Here is a 23,575-nt window from a genome sequence, read left to right as displayed (position 1 = left end):
AACCAAGGAACCTTGGTCAATGGGGTTCTCCTGTGCCCCGTCTTCCATTTTCCCATCCTGTACAACTGAAGAATGGCAGAGCCCCAAAATTGTCTAGGGAAGGCCTAGAAGGAACTTGTGCACAATTTGCATAAAACCACTGCAATTTACAATTCTCCCCAAAGGTCCCCCCCAATTTATCAAATGGAAAGGGAGGGACTGTAAAACAGGATCATTAAATAGACAGGATCCATTATCCAAGCACAATTAACATTGTTTTGATTCTGAATATTCAAAAGAGTTTCAACAACACAAAATAATTTTCAAAGTGATCTTACATTCATCTTATTGTGGTAATTAGCACTTTGGGTGACACTGCAATAAAAATGTTAATGGTTGAAAGTGGATAACATATTAAGGCAGATGTAGTTTATGCTGTGAACAACTATGACAATGTTTCGCACTCTCTTTTAAATTGATGTATAATCCCTGTGTGAGTGCTAAGAATTCAACAGCTGTCTCTCTAGAAATGTTATATTCCTGCATTTAACCCTTTGCTAAGGCAAGCATTGCTGCTAAATGTCTGCTAAAAAATAAAACAATGATACAATGACTACTGCAATCAACACAAGATAATATAACCAAGGCAACTATCTGTAAACAAACAATAAACATCCATAAAAATGGCAAAAGTAGTTTCTTTCCAAAATTGGTTTGATCTTAAACAATTGTAAACACAGTAAATAAAGAGTTCACTTGTGATATACCAGTGGTTCAGTACTTGGACGTCGTTCTGGTAATCAGATGTTTTGTCACTAAAGAGCTTAGTCATTGAGCTGTCAGAATCAATTGTAACAGAATTGCACCGAATTAACAAGTAGAATAAGGAAAATTAAAAATACATTGAGAATGAATAACTAAGGCATACCTTTGTAGTAAATAATATACGAGAGAAGACAGTATGCAAATGACTTAAAGTAGGGGTGTATCTACAAGAATAAAGGTGAAACAATAACTAGTCTAATCACACATGCATAGTTAATACCTCCAGTCCCACTAATACAAAAAATCTCTATAGAAACTTACCTGTCCCCTTGATTGCAAATGTCTTCTAAAAGCACAAGCTGTTCATTTTCCTAAATAAGCAGTGGACAAAAAGGGGGTCCACACCTACCAATAAAACCCTCAGAAACCTTGAAAGTGAATGGAGACAGCTTTCACAGCAAGACAAATATTAGTATCTATATGTATTTTTGTGTTTTTATATTTTAAACCGCTCCGTGATCCTTGGATGAAGAGTGGTATAGAAATTTAATTACTACTAGTAATAGTTACTATGTACAAGCAGAATCTATAAACTCAAAATATGAACCTGAGCACATTGCCTCTGATGGGGCACTTCAAGTGGTTCCCCATGCCCCAGAGTTTCAATTGGTCTTTTCTAGGGGCCAAGCCATTCCTGTGGAACTCTTGGGCCAGCAAAGACTGAGCAGGAATCATCCTGCATACTTTAAGACATCTCCCGAAAACTGACTTATTCAGACAGGCCTTTGAAATATCAATTTATTTTCCCCACCAGCATTTATATTCTTACTGATCTTTTTGCAACTTTGTCAGTTGTACGTATACCTGCTTGCTATATTTTCATGAAGTGTGGTTGATAATAAATGAAATTCCAAGTACAGCTGTAGCTGGAGAGGGCAGACTGTGACATAGCAGAGTGGGCTTAACTCTTTCTCCTGCTGATTTTACAGATCACACGTTCTCCCCACCACCACACACCCAGTGTCCAGAAGTTGCTATTTGACTTGGTACCAAAAGCATGAGCACCCAAGCTGCCTCTGTATATTTTTTCCTGATAGGGGAAAATTCACATTTACATGGCAGGAGTGAAAAAATCAGGGGGGGGGGGTAAATGTTGAGAGGAAAAGAGGTAAGCCCCCCCCCCCTTTACATGCTACAAGGCTGATTCACATTTCTCCCTTCCATGGTTGCAATTCATGAACATTTTGAACATTTGAGTTGGCCCTGAAAGAGTGAATGTTAACATTAAAACCATATATAAAATACATTGTGTCGCTAAAACTGATGCTATTATATTTTTACATTTCCATTAGTTTTGACTGTATTTCAGATGGTTGTACTTGAGAAATATAGGACTACGGTAGATTTTTTTAAAAAAGAACTGGATGCTATTACTTTACCTAGCTAAATAATTAATAGAAACACCATGTTGCTGAATTCTGTTTTCCCACTTGCTCTTCTCAGAACAGGGGAAAGCAGCCAGATGGAATTTACATTAACAAGGTTGGTTGTTGGGAAGAAATGGCTAAATGTAAACATGCTTAAGCAGGCTCACAGAAATACAACTTTTCATGGAAAGAATAAAACGCAAGAGACGTTAAATAATGGTGGATTTGTATGGCCATGGCAACAGAAGGATGAAATTAGACAGAACTTTTCCAAATGCACCTAAAATGGAAAAAGCATTTGATGATGCAATGCTTTATCTTTCTGAACTCATAAGGTTGGTTCAGATATTTGAATGGACTCTCCTCGTGGCATTGTGTCAAGAAATGTGTGTCTGAAGAGCTGCACCTCAAAGGAACTGGCAGCCATTTCTCTGCCACTGCAACAGCAGCTGATAGACCATCCCGCTAGGGCATTACTTCACATAATCCTGTACCCTGGACAAGAGACTTGGGTTCCTGGAAGGAGCAACTGTTCAACCATCTATCTGGATTAGGCTTATTATCACTGAGTTGGTGCTATTCGTCTTCTACACTGAGAAGAAGACGAGATATGTGCATTATCTCATCTTACACATATATTAGTATTATTTCCCTATTGTGTTGTTTTGACCTCAGCCCTTCTAAAGGACCTTGTACAATGCATATTTTCATCTTTCATGATGATTCTTAATATATTTGGGGTGATAGTATCCTCATTATTTATTTATTTATTTATTTATCAACTATCATTTATGTCTATGTATTTATTATCATTTATTATTTAATCGTCATTTATTATCTATTAACCAGCCTTGGGCAGGTTGTAACAACTGAAAACAGTTAACACAAATTACAGTGTAGAGTAGCATAGTAAAGAAATAGTTTCTTTCCATTCTAGTTCCAGTGCACTGTGATTTTCAGCCTGTTTTAAATGAAACACAGGCGGTCTGAATGACTTTTAAAGGGTTGACAGTGCAGGATTTCAGTAAGATAGAAAATGTATTTATTTTATATGTAGAATCACAATTCTTTGGTTCCACATAACACCTCTGAAGGGACAATTATTGTCTACCAAACTTACTTTAGGAAGATTAAAGCTTCCCAAAGACCATTGACATATTAAACTGCAAACATTCTAGAGGATTTTGACATGTCTGCATGGTACTAAGAAGTAGCAGATAATAGCTCAGTATGAGATTTTAACTTTTTACCTATTAAATTCAAAGGCGCACTCCTAATTCACTATGGTTAAGTGAACATTTTTTCCTTCTTTGAAGGTGAGGAAAGGGGGGGGAGCAGCAGCCATAATTATGCATTCTCTTAGAAGCATATTCTCTGTGAATATTTCAAATGTGATACCTGTAAATGTATATGGCTGCTAAATGAGAGGTTTTAAATCTGACCAAGTCCACACAGAACTGCTAGAGATAATTGGGATCAAATTATTGGGAGGAAGATAGGGGGTCGTTAATGAAGTCAACAAATCCAAATCATGCCCCGGTAGCTTTTCAAAACAGTAGCCAAGGGAACAATAATAAAAAGCTAGAGGACCTGACAATCCCCTTCTCTGCTCAAATCCCTGTAATTTAAAAAAATGATTGGAAAAATACCATCACTGCTGCTCAAATATATATTTTTGTAAGAGCCATGATGGCATGCCAGTACAGCTTCATTAGTTACTTGGACTTCAAAAACATTTGACAAAGGACCTTCCTGAAGATTTCTAAGGTAACAGTCATTGGATAAGAGAAGACAACAAGTCAACAGCTTTAGTGTTGGACCCAGACCAGGATTCAAATCCCCACTCAGCCATGAAACTCACTGGGCGACTTTGGGACAGTCACCAATTCTTAGCCTAGTCCACACCAGTGAGTTGTTATGAGGATAATATTGGGGGGGGGGCACAAATGGCACCTTGAACTCTTCAAAGCAAAGGTAGGATATAAATGCAGTAATAAGTAATTGGTTAATTATCAGGAAATAGAAAAATAGGGACTGAAAAGAGAGAGAGAGATTAATCTCATATTTTTTCCTTAGCAGAGCTTTTTAATGAGAGATACCTGAATTTGCTCTCTCCTGCATCCGTCTAACAAATGAGACTATGATATTTAATTTTACATCATTATCAGTTATTTAAAACCCAGATTGTTTCCTTAGCAATGTCAGATTTGCTTCTGTTTCCAGTGTAGATACTAAGCATACTAAGCTTCCCGTTAAACACTCTTGCACTGGAGAGGTCAAAAGATTGTGTCTATCTCAAGTCCTCTGCATAATTTATAAAAAGAAAACAAACTGGGCAAATATGGGTTCACTTTCATTCATCTATCGGTAATTTATTTGTGGGCATGCATTTCATTCTGATCTCTATGGGTAAGATCCAGCATCATTTCAGCGAACATGATGTGACATAAAGCAGTAAGCCTTCATTACGATATGTTTTGTTTGTTTTACTGGACATTTTAGGAAGAGGAGAGGAGAGAATGTGCAGAGCTGTTTTTATCCATAAGCACCCATCTTTCATAGTGGCTAGTTCTATCCTTAAACTTTGGTTTACAGCTTAACCCTGAAACCTGTGTTTAGAAATATAAGATTATTTTATTCTTGTTCATTCTTGGGCTGTAATTGTTTGCTTTTCTTCTCTCCTGAAAGATAAAGAAAAACAACAAGAAGCAAAACTCTCTCTCCCAAGAGTCTGAGTTGAGTTCTTCTTATCTGGGATTATTATTTTTTAGCCTTTCCTGTGAGTTCATTCATAACTCCTTTTTACTGTAAAATGCACATCTCCTTTGGAAGCTTTTTAAGCACTATTGCCTATTGTGAGCCAGTTGACTCTTGCCTTATAAATAAAGCAGCTCAAAAGACACGTCAAAAACTATCTGATATATTATTAGACTTTAAAGATAGTGCTGAAGCAGTGACATTCATGAATGTAATGATCCCTCTGGGCCAAATCCTCTTTCCCTTATCTTTTCTTTTTCAGCTCGATTGGTATCAAATAGGATCTGAATTCTAATAAGGATTCCTCCAGTTCTGCATGAAGAAGTGTTCACTAAAGCAAAATTCACTTCCTATCAATGATTAAATATAATGGATTGTAGCAGATTTCTTACACAACCCCAACAGGGGCAGGTATTCTGACTTTCTAATTAACATTATTATAGTAAAGATACTGGCTATTGTTGTTTATGAGGATAATCTCACAAGAGATACCTACAATGGAGGAAATCCGTTCTGCCCCCACAGCCTAATTAAGAGACAAGATGATATACGTATTTGGGATGAACCAGACCAACAACTTTATTAATGCAAATGCCTGCAATAAGAAATCAACTGTTTCTCTTCTGTTTGAAACCACCAAGTTACTATTATTTAAAATGAAGACTAGGGTAGCTCCGTTCTGCCATAATTCTGGTTGGGATTGGGTGACTCCCACGCTGGCTCCATGCCTGAAATCAACAACCATATGTTCCTCTCTTCACATTCATTGTTGCAGAAAGATCGAAGGAACTGGAAGTAAAACTGGGCTGGCCTGAAGTGGTCTTTCTACCCTGCCCTACACTAACCAGCCTGAAGTCCTTCTGCCCTGCCCAGCATTGAAGTGAGAAGGGAAATCACCCTCTCCAATCCTCATACAATCTGAAGAGCAAATTATTTTGCACCCCATCATAGCACTGGGCTGGGCAGAGGGATGGGGAGGAAGTGATTTCATGATGATGGACCAGGGCCAGCCCACCCATGAGGCAAGATGAAGTGACCTCTTCAGGCAGCAGGATCCCCAGGGACAGCAGATCCGAATGTAGTTCTTCCTGCCCCTGCTTATTCCTCTTAACTCTTCTTCCCTGGTGAAGAGAGGAGTGCCATTTTGTGGTCCTGTGGTTCACCTCAGGTGCCAAAAAGTATTGGGAGACCCTGTAGTGCACTGCACAAATAAGTTCCTCTCCAACCAAAACAGTACCTTGTGGAGAAGAAAATCACTTGTAGAATTCCAGGCATGACATTACCATAAAAGGGGGAAAGAGGAGGTCTAATGACAAACCATCTAATTAAAAGTACATAGAGGAAGGTAGCAATAGCTTTTGGGATTCAGTATAATAACACATTGAAAAAGGCATTATCTTGCTCTGGGGAAACCCAGCCAAATTGTTGTTGTTGTTATGCTTTTTGGAGTGTTGCTTCTTCCCATTCTTGCCACCTTCACCAAGAAACGACATTGATGCCCCCTTCCTTCCCCCAAATTCATGTCCCTCAATGTTAGTTATTGTTGTGATACAAAAGGAAAGAGCATCATCTACTTATCCACTCACTTTTACCAACGTATTATTACGGAATAATAAAGTGAATTGAAGCACTCTGAGTCAACAAATGTACTTTTTGTGGTTAGGCAAGTGATGTGGAAATGCACTGAAAAGTATGGGATGAGCATTACAAGCAAATCAGGATGAATTATCATTGCTGTATAACTTCCCACCAAACAAATCAGCATGGATAATTAATAAAGACTGGGCATAGGACTTGCCCATACTTGTGCTTGTCCTGCCACTTTCCCCAGGAGAAACCTGCTCTTTACTGCTGAATCAGAGCAAATGTCAATCGAGTTTTCCACAGACTGATGTCTGCTCTGATTCAGCGGCAAAGCACTGGTTTCCCTGGGGAAGGCAGTGGGGCAAATGAAAAACTACTCAGATTTGTGGCAAGAAAACATGGGCAAGTGGAAAACTTAACAGACCATGCTTTCTAGGTGCTGGAAAAGCAAAGTGTGGACGAGCACATAGTCAAACTTCTGCTTAAGTTTTCTTCAAGAAAATCAGGATGAATGCTCAACAAAGATGTCTGGAGGAGCCTTATGATCATGTTGATTATGATTTTGTTATCTATGCAAAAACACTGTAACAAATGTCAGTGTGATCAAACTCATACTGCAGATGTGAGGCTGAGGCTTAGGGAGATTGAATTACCAAGTGCATTCAAGGCGAAAAGAAGGACTTCCTGATGTACAGGGTTTGAGGACTTATTTGACAGACTATGGAAACAAGTCAGTTGTGCCTTATCATGATAAAAGTATTGGGAGGTATTAAAGTAGGGACTGGGAGACAATAAACTTGCTTTGTACTATAGCTAGCTTTCATATTCAGTTTTCATTTTCAATAAAAATGTTCAGGCTTTAAAATGTTGTTGTAGGTGATGGGATTTACTAAATCCCGTAGTAAACAGCCTCTATTTCCACCTATCTTGTCATTCTAAAGACCAGAAGATGACATGATGGTAAGAATACTGTCACTGAATAAAAGGGTTCAGTATGACAGGACTCGCAGAAATAAGGTTAGATGTGCAAAGCACTCTTGTACCAGCTATTGTTAACATAAAAATAAGTTTATTGGCCCCAGGGCTCATTTTAAGCTTGTAACTCTCTAAATTAGAGCTGTAAAAGTGATTGAATTTTTGTCCTTCAGTGGCTTAGAACAGGTGGCTGTGATTATTATTCCATTCAGAATCTCTGCTTTGGTTTAAGATATTCTGATGCATGGTTTGGATAATGTAATATTTATTTTGACAAATCCCTTTGCTCCCAACATACAATACTTGAGATTTAAGTAGATAGCTACCATCTTTCAGCATAAATATTGTGTTTTACTTTGCATGTGAAGGTCAGCATTTTCAATTCTGAAGCCTCAAAAGGAGGAAGCAGTTTCCTAATAATTATGTGTTCTCATAGTATGACACACTTTCATTGTGGTAAACAACATTTATCTTGTCAGATAACAGGTGTCCAATATCATGCAAATGTATTAAGCCTTTATAACAAAATAAGTGCCATTTCACTAGAATGAAAAACGGCATTGAAGAAGGAAAAAATATGATATTATAGATGGGGGAAATATTCAAAGCACAAAAAAACTGGAACTAAGAACATTGAAATTGTATGGAATTGTGAACACTGTTATTTAATACAACCATATTTATTTTCTTACAACTATTGTCAAACAAGAAGGAAATGCAATTGTGAAAGGTTCATGCGTAGAATAATTTTAACGTTCAGGAATGACAACAATAGTTCTTCACACAGTGAATCATTATACAGGCAACTCCCCACTTACACGGGGGTTACATTCCAGACCCCCGGCATGCACGAGTGAAAATCGTGTAAGTGGGGAACACCCTCTAAATACCCATTAAATGCCCTCTATGCCACTCTCTCTACAATCCAGGTCAAAAACACTGTACCAAAAAATATCTACAACTGGAATTGAAGCTCTGGGGCTAGAAGGAGGCTGGAGGGTGTATGGGAAAGTGACTGCTGATGCTGCATTACCATGGACATCAGCTGTTAGGCACGGAGGCTGAGCAGCCTAAGACAAAGCCCCACTGTGCCTCCAGTCTCTTCTCCACCCTCATTGTTGTCCTCTTCGGAGGGTCTCCCCGTGAGCCACAAGGACTCTCCAGCTCTCTCCCTCCATTTCCTGGTATGAATTAAATTATTTAATGATTTTCTGGCACTGTGCATATACGTGGTCACACACAAGTCAATTATGCATAAGTGGGAGGGAAGGGATGCCTGTACTATAGCAGGCACATCCAACAGCTTCATCGTGATGTACTGGTAGATCACGGAACGTTTGTGGTAGATCACTGGTAGATCCCTGGCTCCCCCCCAAAGAAGCTCAACAAGTTTGACCTGAACCCCCCAAAACAGGGCTCTCCTACCTAAAAAAACTCAACAATTTTGACTTGAACCCCCCAAAAGGGGGTAGATCACTGCCGGTCTTTAACTCTGTGAGTAGATAGCAGTCTCTTGGGAGTCGGCCACCCCTGTACGATAGAATTCACTACTGCAAGTTGTAGTTATAGCCAATAACTTTGGTGACTTAGAAAATTCCTGGGAAACGAATGAATGTTTCAAAGCAAGTAGGGGAAAATTCCTCACTGGGGCAACTCCAGGCTTTGCAGAAATAAATAAATAAGCTTCCTAAAAGCTCCCCCGCTCCCCAAAAACCCAGCCCATGTGAACTTGGCATGCTTTGTAGCTACAAAATGCTGGCTGACCATTAGGTAGACGGGAGGGGAGAGAATGATGGGAAATAAAGGCCAGGACTAGAGGGAGGCCTAAACAGAGTCACTCCACACTGAAGCAATTGGTTGTGGGTTGTTCTTTCGAGTTAAATATCCGTTAAGTGGGGTTTAATGTGTGCTAGTACAAAATGTACATTTTTTTGTGGGGACAATCATTACAATCCACGTGTAAAACATCTTTCAGGAAACATAGCTAAAAGGGGTGTAGTTACAGCATTTCTCTTGCCTATTTAAAGGCTGAAACTGAATTCTTCTACAGTTGCTAAACATTATCAGCAATCTCCTACAGTATCTGATCTGTATTTGATTACAACCAATGGCATCTAAAACTAGGCCAGGGATAAAAGAATAGTTAACTGTTCCTGAATAATTAAGCAGGTTTCTGTGTGACAACAAGATGTCTTGTGTAAAATATGCATTCATTTACTATGTATTAGTGGTGCCTATCTTACTGGCCTTATTAATTATTTATTAAAGTTTACAAAAATTGCCTGTTCAAAGCTTTTGAGAAGTGTTCTTTTCTTTTTAACAAACATTTAGAACTTATTTCTCAGCTGAAATCAATGAGAATGAACTTTTATTAGAGCAGGAAATTTTGCATAAACACACTTGGAGAACATATATTCAGCATATATTCTAAAAATGTAGATCTTTTTGCAGTTTGCATAGGAGTCCTTATCTATTCACACTGCATTGCTTTCAGTGGAATGTACACTTGAAAAAGCATCTGAGCGTAAATTTTCTTGAAAACTGTTGACATCATTCATTTTTTTCCTTTACTCCAACAGTTCAAGGCAGCATACATGGTTCCCATTACTTTATCCTCACAACAACCTTATGAGCCACATTAGGTTGAAAGATGGAAAGTCACAAGTTGAACTCTGTGCCTGAATGGGGAGTTGCTTCTCCCCTAACTAGCTGGCAGCTCAACCTTGAGAGCCCACAATATGGCTGTTGCCGTATTATCTGACAGGTCCACAGGGACAACAAGAAAGAGAACTTGGCAAGGCTCTGCGGATTGTGCTCAGTTTACCTACAATTCCTTCCCCCTCCTTTAAGCTATGAAGGGTCAGTTCTCTTTGACGCTTATAGGGTATGGAGAATTTATAATTATATGATTTATATGAAGATTCTGTTGAGGACTTTCGTAGAGTGGATATAAGATATCAGACACCCTAAATTCCATTAAAATATATCATATACACAAGACTGCAGTATCAGGTTTACTTTGAGCAAAGTCATGCCAAGGGTCAGTCCCAGGATAAAAAACATGTGAAAACATAATAAAAGTGTACCTGTGTGTGGGCAGATATCATCTGTTACCAATGTGTAACCTCAAACACTCAGTTTATCTGGTACTAGAGAGCAGAATTTATTGACCCAAAAGTTTTCACATGTAGGAATGAGTTCCTGTAGTTATCATATTAAGAAGTAACTGCTGGTAGTTTTACACATGCATGTTCTGGAATTTGTATGCCAAAAATGTATCCTGTCACCTGCGGCATAAAGTTAAAAGAATAAGTGGGCACGCTGCTATTCAAAGTTTTCTGCTGCCAATTAAGTAAAATATTATCATGACACAGAAGGCTTTCTATCTTATGCATAAAGAAACCTACAGATCTTATATCCTCCAAGCTTAGACAGAAAGAGAGTAGGTGACTAGAAAAGCAGCTTATTGTTTGTGGTTTGTGGCCGTTTGTGGTTATTTGTGGTTATTTGAACACAGCTTTCTACACTTGAACGCTTCTGGAGGTGTGATACCATGTGTTTAATTCAGACATATGCTCATTATGCCTGTAATAAGAGAGTTGCTCTTGATAAAGCTCTCTATTAGATTATCACATTTCTCAAACTCTTCCAAATAAACAGAAGAAGTAGGTTAAAAGAGAACAGAAGTTGAATAAAAAGATCAGAGTTGACAGCAGTGAGGTAGATTAACAAAGAGGAAAGGAAACAGAATTCTAATCCCTTGGAGACTGGGAACATAAGAGAAGACTGTTGTTACTCAAGGACCAGTGAAACTGCTGTAAATTAGGTATTCATTGCGTGAGCCCAGTAGATATCAAAGAACATAAGGAGTGGTACCTCAGGGTATTCACTTTCTCTTCACTTCCCTGGAAATCTGCCATGTTGTAACATTATTTCTAGGAGATAAACTTGTAGGTGAAGTTACCATTACTGGAAGAGTTCAGTGCAGTCTGCAAGCACATTTCCTGTTTAATCGGGACAGCTGCCTAGTCCGTTGAAACCTCAGACATAATTTAGATTCTGTTAGGGACCGGGCTGGTTTTTGAACACTTCATTGTTTTCCAGTGCTCTGAAAATGGCTTGTTAAACCAACTGCAAAGCAGGGTAGGGGTGGGGATATCAAGCAGCCACCTGGTCAATTTTATTTTAGCAACTCATTCCAAAGACTTGAAATAAAAGTATTTTTAATGGACAAGACTAGTATTTCTTTCTCTCTGTATTTTGTTTATTTTAAAGGGATAGGTGAAACAAATAAATCCATAATGATAGCAATTTCCACAATGCTTAAAACTGTTAATCAAACCAACTTTACTTGATTTAATGGAATTTGATCATCAGCTTCTAAAGAACTAACTCTGAAAAGCATTTTGTGTGTGCGTCTTTTCTGATTTGTAGCATTATCTGAAAAAAGAAGCTACTGTCACTGTTGTGCTTGGTGTAATTTGGGTAAATATCAAACACCACCCAGCACCTGTTCAGTTGTCCTGCAGCAGTGAGCGAGGAGCTTTCTTGAATGTGCCAAGCTAGCCCTGCACCTTATGTGTTGATAAGTGCATAGCCTTAATTTGAAGGGCATCTACAATATACAGATGGGCACACATAGGGCTGTCTCCATGGAGCTTTTGCCCTCACATGAAAAATCCTACATAATCACACATCTCCCATGGATCATGGCTGGCATGTCATAGGCATCTAAGGTGTAAGTCTAGGCAGGAACAAATTGGAACATGGTCAAACTGACTCAGCAGATCTCTAAAATTAGGATCTACCAAGTTGTTCTTAGATCAGAGCAATGGGGGAGGGACAGGAAAGCAATTTGGTGGGGGAGGGACCAAGAAGACCAAGAGGGTTTTGTGCATTTATTTGACATTTGTATGCTAGTCCATCACATGAAGTTTTCCTGTGTTGGCAACTCGTATTCCAGTGGTTGCGGATATGTTAGTTACTGCCCTGTGTAACCAAAGGTTAATATAATTAATATAGTTCATTAATTTTCCTTGCAGATTTTCAGAAGGTGTTGGTTGGTTTTCAAGAAAGCCTCAAGTAAAGGACCCAGAAGGCTAGAAAAATTTCCAGATGAAAAGGCAGCATATTTCAGAAATTTTCACAAGGTAGGTCATAATTATCTGCATAAATGTGTAGTGTAAGCTACTGGGGAGAAAACTATTACAGAGAATATTTTCATTCTCTGCTTTTGAAGCTGCTGAAGTTGACAGCAACATTTCATGATGCTGTCATTATAGGCTCAGACTAGAGCCATCTTTCCAAATTAAGAACCAGATTCCAGTTATTTGGGGTTTTTTAATGTTCATTTTTGTTACCATTGTGAAGAATAGGATTCTTTTTGTTTTAGTAATTACCTAAAAATCAAATGAAGCCTGAACAGAAGGTGTCAGTGTCTAAATGCCTGATGCCGTATCTTTAATAATAACAACAACAATAAAAGATTGACGGACTGACATAGGGATGTTTGAGATTGCAAGGATTTTGAAGACTTAAATGTGTAGCAGTCACTTTGCTACAGTTTAGGCTTTGGACAGTGATTATCTTACATCTGCAACTCAATACATGATTATATGTTATTTCAATGGAACCTATCCTTTCACTCATACTTCAACAAAGCAACTATAATTGATTCAACCTTTTGTGCAGCAATCTTGAGGATGTGTCTCTTGATAGCTGTTTACTGCTACAAAAGAAGACTGGGGCTCTTCCAGGACTTCTTTGTTCAGAGCTGTAGCAAAGTAACTTGCTGCAAGAGCCAAGATATGCAAACAGCTTTCGGTGGACTGACACACTTCAAATTATAGGCAGGATATTGAAAGTTTGAATATCTCCATCTAATTAAGGTCACTGTGTATATAAGTTAAGGTAAGTTCATATAAGTTCATATGTTGTGGAAAAGGTTAGAACCCATCTCACCGACATGCATATTTTCTATATATAGCATTAAAATATATATACAGGGAACATTCAAGTGCATAGGGAGGAGAATGTGGCCCTTGGGACTCACCCAGGCAGGATATATCCCCCATTAGCTCTGTTTCATACTTTTTGGGTATTTTTACATGGCTGGAATGTGTCCTTGAACTGTGCTAATGCTGCTTAGTTGCCTGGATAGAAGGTGGAGGGGTATGTGTGTGTGCGTGTATTCGTGTGTGTGTGTGTGTGTGTGTGTGTGTGTGTGTGTGTGTGTAAACTAGTCTACTGTTCAAACAGTGCTATTTTCCTAGAAGAGGTGCTGGGACTCACTATAAAAGCCTCCTTTGTTATCTTATAATGGCAATGGCACCTGTCAAATTCCAACTGGATAAAGCACTGTGTACAAAAGTAAAAAAAACATGTTGTCAGGGGTTCAGGAGCAGAGGCAAGGGCAAGGGAGGAAACAGAGAGCGAGGGGGAGGAGGCAGAAGAAAAGATGAGTGATGACGACGACCTGAGATCTCCGAGTCTTTCCAGTGAATCAGAAGATTCACAGAAAGGAGCACCAGTGGCCAGGGCAAGGGGGGAGCCTAGGGGGACACTCCAGGAAGATAGAGCCAGAGGGGACTCAGAGGAGAGCAGTTGGAAATCGGGACCAGCGTCACCGCCAGAGAGCAGGGAAGAGGAAGGGAGCCAGGGATCAAGCGCTGGCAGCTCACAACAGGGGGGAGGGCATGAGTCAGGAGTGGCCACACCTCCATCGGGGAGCGAAGAAACGGTCAGACAGAAAGTGGAAGGTTGGGCGCGCGCGCCAAGTTCAAATGCACAGGAAAGTGACGCAGTAGGCAGCCTGGAAAGAGAGCCAGGTCCTAAAGCCCGGCGCAAGGAGACAGGAGGGTCCGGGGGGTCGGCGTCAGAAGAATCCAGGAAGGAAGAGACCCCGGGGGGCAGAGGGACCCAGAGGAGAACAGTCAGGCGGAAAAGGTGGAGCAGGGCTAGGATATTAAGTTGGTGCACAAGGGGCGGAGACTCAGACGGAGCTTCGCCGATCTAACCACTAGATGTAGAGTTGCACGCAGCAGCTTGAGAATGGAAACTGTAACTCAATAAAGACTTTTACTTAATGATCGCTGGCTAGCGTGATCCTCTGTGAGCTAGGATCTGGAAGCAGCTCTGACAGTAAGCTCCGTCTCTTAATTGTGGGCATCTACAGCCTCAAGGAGAGGAGAGAAGCGGGTGCCTACTAGCGAGCTCACGAACGGCAGACAACATGACGGCTGAGCAGCAGATAGCAGAACTCAGAGAAGCAGTGTCACAACTGAATGCCGAGGCTCTCGCATCCAGGAAGAGAGAGGAGGAGGCAGCTGCCGCCTACAGGGATCTCCAGGTCAGGTTGGACATGCTTACGAAGCAAGGGCAACTGACACCCAAACAGGAGGGAATTGGGTTGGCGAGACGAACAGGCGGTCTGGTCTCTCACTTCGATGGGAACCTGCAACAGTACCCCAACTTTAGAGCAGATGTAATGTGTGCACTGCAACTGCTGAACAAGGACTTTAGAGATGAACAAGAGAAAGTGGGATTCATCATGTCCCATTTGCATGGAGATGCCAAAGCATGGCTGCGTAATTTGTGGAGGGATAAGGATCCGGCGCTCCAAAATGCGGATGCCTTTATTAAAGCGATGGATGGGTGCTTTTTATCAAGCATTGACGTGGATCTTGCTCGGCAGCAGATACATGGACTGAAGCAAGGGAGGGCCAGCGTAAGGCAGTACCATGCCCGCTTTTTCGCTTTGGTCAGTGCCCTGGAATGGGACAGAGATTCGGCTCCGGTAAGAGACCTGTTTTGGGAGGGATTGCACGGCTCGGTTAAAGATGAAATTGCGAGGGGGGAGAGACCCCGGACCACACAGGAGATCGTTCAGCGGGCGCTGGCGGTGGGGGTGCGGCTGGAAGAACGTCCGTGGAGCAGGGACGAAGGGCGCAGAGGGCGCGAAACAGCCAGGGGCTCCTCCTTCCTTCCCAGAGAACCAGCGCGTGCGCAATCCATGCCTCCGCCTGGAGGAGGGACGGAACCTATGGAGGTTGGAAGTGCAAGGGCTCAGTCAGCAGCCAGAGCCCTAGCACCGGCAGCAGTGAAAGCGAAGCCTCCTAGAGGGAACAGGAAGTGTTACATCTGTGATGATCCGCAGCATATGGCGAAAGAGTGTCCCCGGAGGCTCCACCAGCACACTGCAGCCTCAGCTATGGTAACTGCAGCAACGCAGCAGGGAAACGACGGAGTCTGGCTGGAGGAAGAGTCACTGGGGCCCAGCCAGACGTGTCAGTGAAGAAGTCCCCGGAGATTTTACAGCCCATGGACCCCCTCCCGCCCAAACCAGTAGTGAGGCTCACCGCATCGCTCCAGCTGCCCAATGGAATCACCATGGACGTGCCAATCACCATTGACTCGGGAAGCAATGCGGACTTTATAGGGCAGGACTTTGTCGACCGGCACGCTATACAGTTGCTGCCTGCCACGCTGCCCCTGCAGGTGGTCACGGTGGATGGCAGGGAGCTGCTAGGGGGACAAGTGGTGAAGCAGACGCCACCAATGGTGATGCGACTTGGGAATCACAGGGAAGTCATCAGCTTCAACGTCACTCAACTATCGGACACGCCCATTGTATTGGGCATGAGTTGGCTGGACAAGCACAGCCCAACGCTGGCTTGGTACCAGAGGCAGCTGACTTTCGGCTCTTCCTTTTGTGCTGAACACTGCATCGTGCCCCGGCAGGAAGGAGAGGAAGAGGAGTCACAGCTGCAGCTGGGCACGCTGCAAGCGGTTCCCCACAAGTACGCAGAATTTTTGGAGGTTTTCTGCGAGAAGGAGGCAGACAGGCTACCCCCCCACAGACCATATGACTGCAAAATTGACCTGCTGCCGGGGGCGGCGCTGCCCAAAGGGAAGCTGTATTCCATGTCTGAGGACGAACTGCAGGAACTCAAGGAGTTCATAGATCATAATTTGGAGCGCGGTTTCATCCGAGAGTCCAAGGCAGCGGGGGGCAGTCCTGTATTCTTTGTTAAGAAGCGGGACACGCCCCAAAAAAGGCTTGTAGTGCACTATCGCATCTTAAACAGTGTGACCAAGCCATCGGACTTCCCCATGCCCCGAATCGACGACCTCCTCGCAAAGGTACGGAAGGGCCGCGTGTTCGCCAAGTTGGATCTGCGTGGGGCGTACAACCTAATTCGCATGCGGGAAGGAGATGAGTGGAAGACAGCCATGTTCACGCCCCTGGGCACCTACAAATATAGAGTTATGCCTTTTGGATTGCAAAATGGCTCCCACGTTTTTCAAGCGTTCATGCATCACGTGTTGGCCGGGCTCCTCTACAAGACGTGCGTCTGTTTCTTGGATGACATCCTGATCTTTTCGGAATCGCAGCAGGAGCATGACAGACACGTCAAGGAAGTGCTGAGCAGACTACAGCAGCATAGGCTTTACGCCAAGCTAGAGAAGTGCCAATTCGACGTGACGGAGGTGGATTTCCTGGGCTACAGGTTGTCTGACAAGGGGCTCGCCATGGACAGCGCCAAGGTTCGAGCAGTGTTGGATTGGAAAAGCCCACGCAACCGGAAGGAGGTCCAACGGTTTGTCGGCTTCGCGAACTTCTATCGCAAGTTTATCAAGGGCTTTGCCATGCAGACAGCGGCCATCACGGACACGCTCAGCTCCAAGAAGAAGAAGTTCATCTGGACAGAGCAGGCGGAGCAGTCCTTTCAGGCACTCAAGCGTCTCTTCGCGTCGGAAGAGCAGCTGCTTCATGTCAACCCCAGCAGGCCGATGAGGGTGGAGACAGACGCCTCGGACAGAGCCGTGGGAGCAGTCCTGCTGCAGAAAGACCCGCAGGGGGTTTGGAGGCCGGGAGCGTTTTACTCCAGGAAGCTCAGCAAGTCCGAACAGAACTACACCATCTGGGACAGGGAGTTGCTGGCCATTCATGCAGCGTTCAAAGCGTGGAGGCACTTCCTGATCGGCGCCAAGCACACGGTGCAGGTCTGCACGGACCACAAGAGCATGGAGCACTGGCGCACAGCACAGTTCCTGAACCAGAGGCAGATACGTTGGGCTGAGTTCTTTGCGAACTTCGACTTCCGAATAGAGTATGTCCCGGGGGACACCAACATCATGGCGGATGCTCTCTCCCGTAAGCCGCAGTATCTGGAGGAGGCAGCGCCAGCGGCCGCCATGCACATCTTCGCACCAACAGTGTGGGCCTGCGCGGCGGCAACAGTTGACCTGGAGGCGGTACGACGAGCGTTGCAGGATGATTCCTTCGCGCAAGCAAAGATGGCAGAGGTGCACAGGGGCACGGCAGCGACCGACGAGTTCCAGCTGCGAGATGGATTGCTCATCCGTAAAGGGGCCATCTACGTGCCGGGAGACGAACTTCGCGCCAAGGTACTGCAGCAGCTGCACGACACGCCCACTGCCGGGCACTTTGGCAAGGAAAAGACGGTGGAATTAGTCGCCAGAGACTTCTGGTGGCCCGGAATGAGAGGGGAAGTCGCGGACTACGTAGCGAGGTGTGACACCTGCCAGAGGGCCAAACCAGTGCACAGACCGCCGGCCGGACTGTTGGAACCGCTGCAAACTCCGGTCGAACCATGGGAGAAAGTGGCCCTGGACTTTGTCACGGATCTGCCCAGCTCGAGGGGCAAGACGGCCGTGCTGGTGGTGGTGGACTTGTTCTCCAAGATGGCACATTTCATTCCGTGTGCTAAGGTGGCCACGGCGGAACAAACCGCCAAACTGTTCATAGACCACGTGTTCAAGGTTCACGGTCTGCCACGGTCTATTCTGTCCGACCGGGGGCGACAGTTCATCTCGAATTTCTGGCAGAAGCTGATGGGCTTCCTGAACGTCAAGATCAACCTGGCGTCGGCGAGACACCCGCAGACCAACGGGCAAGCGGAGCGGGTCAATGCCATCATGCAGCAGTACCTGAGATGTTATGCGAATCAACAGCCTGCGACGTGGGTGGATTACCTGCCTCTCGCCGAGTTCGCCTACAACAACACGAAGCACGTGTCCACGGGAGTCACGCCGTTCTTCGCCAACAACGGGAGGCACCCCAGAACCTTCCCGGGACTGGAAAGAATGGGGGAGGGGGAGCCGCAGACAGCAGATGCGTTCGCGTCGGAGTTGCAGGAGGTCCACGATCAGCTGCGGCGGCACCTGGAGCTGGCCAAACACGCATACAAGGTACAAGCGGACAAACACAGAAGGGTTGGCGAAGAGATCCATGTGGGAGACTGGGTCTGGTTAGCAGCTCACGCAGTGCCGGCCAGGTCGTTGGCCAAGAAGAAACTAGGGCATAAGCAACTGGGGCCCTACCAAGTCGAAGAGCAGGTCAACCCGGTGGCTTTCAGGCTGGCGCTTCCGGAGGGTTCCAGAATGCATCCGGTGTTCCACAGATCGGTGCTCACTCCCTACAAGGCACCGCACAGGTTTCAGGAACCCGGAACGGCACCGAGTCCGCTCAGAGAAAGAACCGGGCACGCGGGAGTGGCACAGGAGGAGCGCATCAACGAAGTCACGGAGATTTTGGACTCCAGATGGGGGGAAGAGGGGGTAGAATACCTTCTCGCCAAGGAGGGCACCCCGGCCAGTGCGAACAGCTGGGTGCCGGGCTACGCTTTGGACGAACCTCTGCTCAAAGACGAGTTTCATGCCCTCTTCCCACATAGACCAATGCCAGAAGACTTTTTCGACGACTGGCTTTTCACGCCCACGCTTTCTGCCAGCACATTCCGGGGGTTCGACTCGGACGAGGACCCGATACGAGACGCCCGTTCCCCGGAGGGGTCACCCTCGGGATCTGCCTCAGAACCCTCGTATTGGTGGGACGATAGACCAGAGGAGCAGTGGCGCAGGAAGTGGCTGGAGGGTCCAGGACGAGCAACGCTGCCAGGAGGAAGTGAGGGAGAGACGGACATGGACGTTTTCGGGGACGACCCTGGTTTCGAGCACGGCGGCACAGAGATGGAAGCGGAGGTGACCGTCATCGGCGAGAGCAGGGAGGAAGAACCGGAAGACTTCAGATGGAGGCCCGCCACGGGAAGCGAACTGTATCCGACGTTCGTCCCCCTGACACAGCAGCACCCAGCTCCCGCACCGGAAGGAGGGGAGGGGGGAACGGGGGGCTTTGAGGGGGGATGGATGTCAGGGGTTCAGGAGCAGAGGCAAGGGCAAGGGAGGAAACAGAGAGCGAGGGGGAGGAGGCAGAAGAAAAGATGAGTGATGACGACGACCCGAGATCTCTGAGTCTTTCCAGTGAATCAGAAGATTCACAGAAAGGAGCACCAGTGGCCAGGGCAAGGGGGGAGCCTAGGGGGACACTCCAGGAAGATAGAGCCAGAGGGGACTCAGAGGAGAGCAGTTGGAAATCGGGACCAGCGTCACCGCCAGAGAGCAGGGAAGAGGAAGGGAGCCAGGGATCAAGCGCTGGCAGCTCACAACAGGGGGGAGGGCATGAGTCAGGAGTGGCCACACCTCCATCGGGGAGCGAAGAAATGGTCAGACGGAAAGTGGAAGGTTGGGCGCGCGCGCCAAGTTCAAATGCACAGGAAAGTGACGCAGTAGGCAGCCCGGAAAGAGAGCCAGGTCCTAAAGCCCGGCGCAAGGAGACAGGAGGGTCCGGGGGGTCGGCGTCAGAAGAACCCAGGAAGGAAGAGACCCCGGGGGGCAGAGGGACCCAGAGGAGAACAGTCAGGCGGAAAAGGTGGAGCAGGGCTAGGATATTAAGTTGGTGCACAAGGGGCGGAGACTCAGACGGAGCTTCGCCGATCTAACCACTAGACGTAGAGTTGCACGCAGCAGCTTGAGAATGGAAACTGTAACTCAATAAAGACTTTTACTTAATGATCGCTGGCTAGCGTGATCCTCTGTGAGCTAGGATCTGGAAGCAGCTCTGACACATGTGTTCTCGCCTCTCTCACTTTGCCTCTTGCTCTGTCCACCACTGTCAGTGGGCCTGAGCACAAGACAGGTAAAGCTGTGCCTGCAAAAAGACAGGTGGTACACAAGATTTGTATCCCATGCCGGCAGGGGCCTCAGACTCTTAACTTTCAGCTGAAAAGAAAGCTAAGCCAATTTGACATTTCAAAAGAAAGTTATAAAACAAAACATAGGAACAACTCTATAGACTTTGGCACTTGGCAGGCAGCACCATTGCTAAGGAATTTTGCTGTAAATATCAGGACTATGAAACATTGTAGAGCAGGCTGCTTTTCTGGCTTTCTTTATGAATGGCATTACGTAAGAACAAAAGAAAAGTTTTCTGAATCAGGCCACTCTCCCCTCCTGCAGTTTTCAACAACTGGTATTCAGAAGCCTCCGGCTGAGGAACTTAGTCATTGTGGCCAGTAGCCACTAATAGCTTACTCACAAGAAACTGATGTGAAGCAAGCTGGTGTAGGTTAAACCACCATAACATTAAACCAGATCCAAGCTCCGTTCTGTAGTGGTGGGACTACTGCTCGGTGAGCCAGTTTAAGCCTGGTAGAGTAAAACAAGAGTAGTCTAAGCCAGGTGTCCTCCATCTTACAATTGTGCAGCTGGTTCTTATATTTATCCCTATTGAAATTCATTTTGTTAGTTTTTGCCCAGTTCTCCAATCTGTTAAGGTCATCTTGAATCCTGATTCCATGATCAGGAGTAGCATTCGCCAGCCCTCCCAGTTTGCTGTGATCTGCAAATTTGATGAGCATCTCCTCAATGCCTTTATCATATATAAATATGTTGAACAAGACCTGTGCTTTGTGTTTTCTATACTGGCAAATAAATATTTTAAGATTGCAACACTATGCAAGGGCAGCACCATCAAACAATTACGTTTTACTGGTGTCGTAAATATGTTTTCTTGGGTGCTCAAGGCAGAAACAAAGTCATAAATCAATCCAATTGTAAGAATATGTCAGATTTGTTGAAAGTCTTAAATAACTTGTATCAAACAACATAGTGATTTTGAGTTGTGTACACAGAGAGAGACTGCTTTTGACAAATGATTACTGGAATTAACAGAATTTACAAGTCCTACTATCCAGTAATTCCAGTAATCACCTATATCTAGTGTGGAAACTCAATGGACATATAAAAGGCCTGAGAGAAAAATAATGGCCTATGACTAATTCTGTATGCTGAAATGAGTTCTGGACTTGTAATTTCTCAAATAGTAAGATACACACCTCATACCTATATAGCAAACCTCTCCTGAAACCATTGGAAATTTCAACAGCAGGTATAGGGATTTCTATATGGTAAAAAAAAAAAAAATCCACTGGGGTTACCTGATTCTTTCGCCATGCCTAAATTAACTCATAATCCTGAGGCAAGTTTCTGTTGCACTGATGCCATAATAGAAAGCAAATAAGGGAGCGGTCCTGTAGCAAGATCTGCCCGGATGAATGTGATTAGGTTCCATTGGATCTTCAGCTAAACTAGGAGATTCCCAGTGCAGTCCTGAAAAGGGTATAAGTCCTGAAAAGGGGGCATGGTGGGAGCATGATGAGAATGTGACAGGGTGACACAGGATGGATTCTAAACCTGGTCAGCATGGTGACATGATCTGGGAACCCAGCGTAAGGTTAGTTAGAGATAGATAGATAGATGATAGATAGACATAGGCGCCGACTCCATGGGGCCTGAGGGGGCTCGAGCCCCCTCAAAAAAATTTTGGGGGGGGCTCAGCCCCCCCAATAATCTCGGGTGCCCTTCCAGCAGAGCGCCGCCGCCGTCCCCCGCCTCCTCCCCACCTGCTCCCTCGCCAGCCAGCCAGCCGCGCGCCCTAGTCGGAGAGCCCCGGCCGTCCCCCGCGAGATTAGGGAATCCCCGGGGGCGGGGGCTCCTGCCTCGCTGCTTCGCAGCACCACCGCCACTGCCAAGGCACTGCCGGGGGGAATTTCCTTCCTCCTGGCGGTTTCAGCCCCCGTGAGAACAGGGGAATCCCGACTGGCCACACCTCCCAGCCAGCCAATCGGCTGGCTGGGGGGCGTGGCTTGCCCTATTTAGGGCCGGAGCCACTTTATTTGCATATTCATGAGCTTATTTATTATTCATGAGCTTTCCCGGGGGCCCCCCCCAATATTTTTTATAAGTCCGCGTCCCGATAGATAGATAGATGATAGATAGATAGATAGATAGATGAGAGAGAGTATAAACATACAACAAAAACAGTTCAAAATCCAAAAATCAAGATTACTCTGAATCTCATGGCTCCCCCCGCCCCATCCCTTCCGTGGGTCCTAATGATAATATTTACAACTGCATATCAATACTTATCCAGATTTTTATCCTTCTAAATTATCCATACTTTGCGTTAGTTTACAAGTGTGGTTAAAATCCTGCTAGTGTTTTAATCTGCTTACAGTGGTCTGGTAGATAAATTATAAACTTTTCCCAATCTTGTCTTCTTTATTTCTGAGCTTCCCAGTTAATTTTGCCATTTCAGCAGTCCATCAAAGTGGTTTGCCATTCTTCTCTGGTCAGGCTTGTCCCTTCCTTCCATCTCTGGGCATACATAAACAGTCTTTTCTGATCCTTTGGTATCTCGGTACCTATAATTCCTAATAAGAAAGCTTCTGGGATTTTTTTAAAACAAAAGTTGTTTTAAACATTTTTTACATTTCATTATATATCATCTCCCATAAATTTTTAATTACTTTACACATCCACCACATCTTTTTCTTTAGATTTCCAGTAAGTATTTGCTAACTTAGCATGAGTAAATAGCACCGGTATATCATTTTCATATAATTTTCTTTCAGGGAACAACATGCCGTGAATTTCAAATCTGTTTTCCATAGCCTCTCCCAGTCTGCCATTTGTATATTATGTCCCAAGACTTTTGCCTGATGTATCATCACTGATTTGACCTGTTCGTCTTATATATGCCATTCCAGGAGCAAACTATATATTTTCGACAATAATTTTATTTTGTTTTCTAAAGCTTCTTTTTGAAATCTTGATAACTTATAACTAAAACCTTTCTTTTTATCTGTCTTAAAAATATCATTTAATTGATGATACTGTAACTAGTCTGCTACCAGTTCTCTTATCTCTTCAAAGTCTTTTAATTT

At 44.4% G+C, this 23,575-nt stretch overlaps 1 protein-coding gene across 1 annotated transcript in view; it reads left to right on the top strand.

The window, feature by feature from the left end:
* The window catches only part of DOK6 (docking protein 6), a 188,574-nt gene that overhangs the window by 59,000 nt on the left and 105,999 nt on the right, over positions 1 to 23,575 (top strand). The window contains exon 2 of the mRNA XM_081205656.1: positions 12,530 to 12,637. Coding sequence (XP_081061782.1) covers positions 12,530 to 12,637 — 108 coding nt within the window. The remainder of the gene's footprint in view (positions 1 to 12,529; positions 12,638 to 23,575) is intronic.

Source organism: Podarcis bocagei (assembly GCF_964188305.1).
Source record: "Podarcis bocagei genome assembly, chromosome: 8".
NCBI lineage: Eukaryota > Metazoa > Chordata > Lepidosauria > Squamata > Lacertidae > Podarcis > Podarcis bocagei.
Note: the sequence above shows the minus strand (reverse complement) of the source record. Positions and strands in the feature narration are given on the sequence as shown.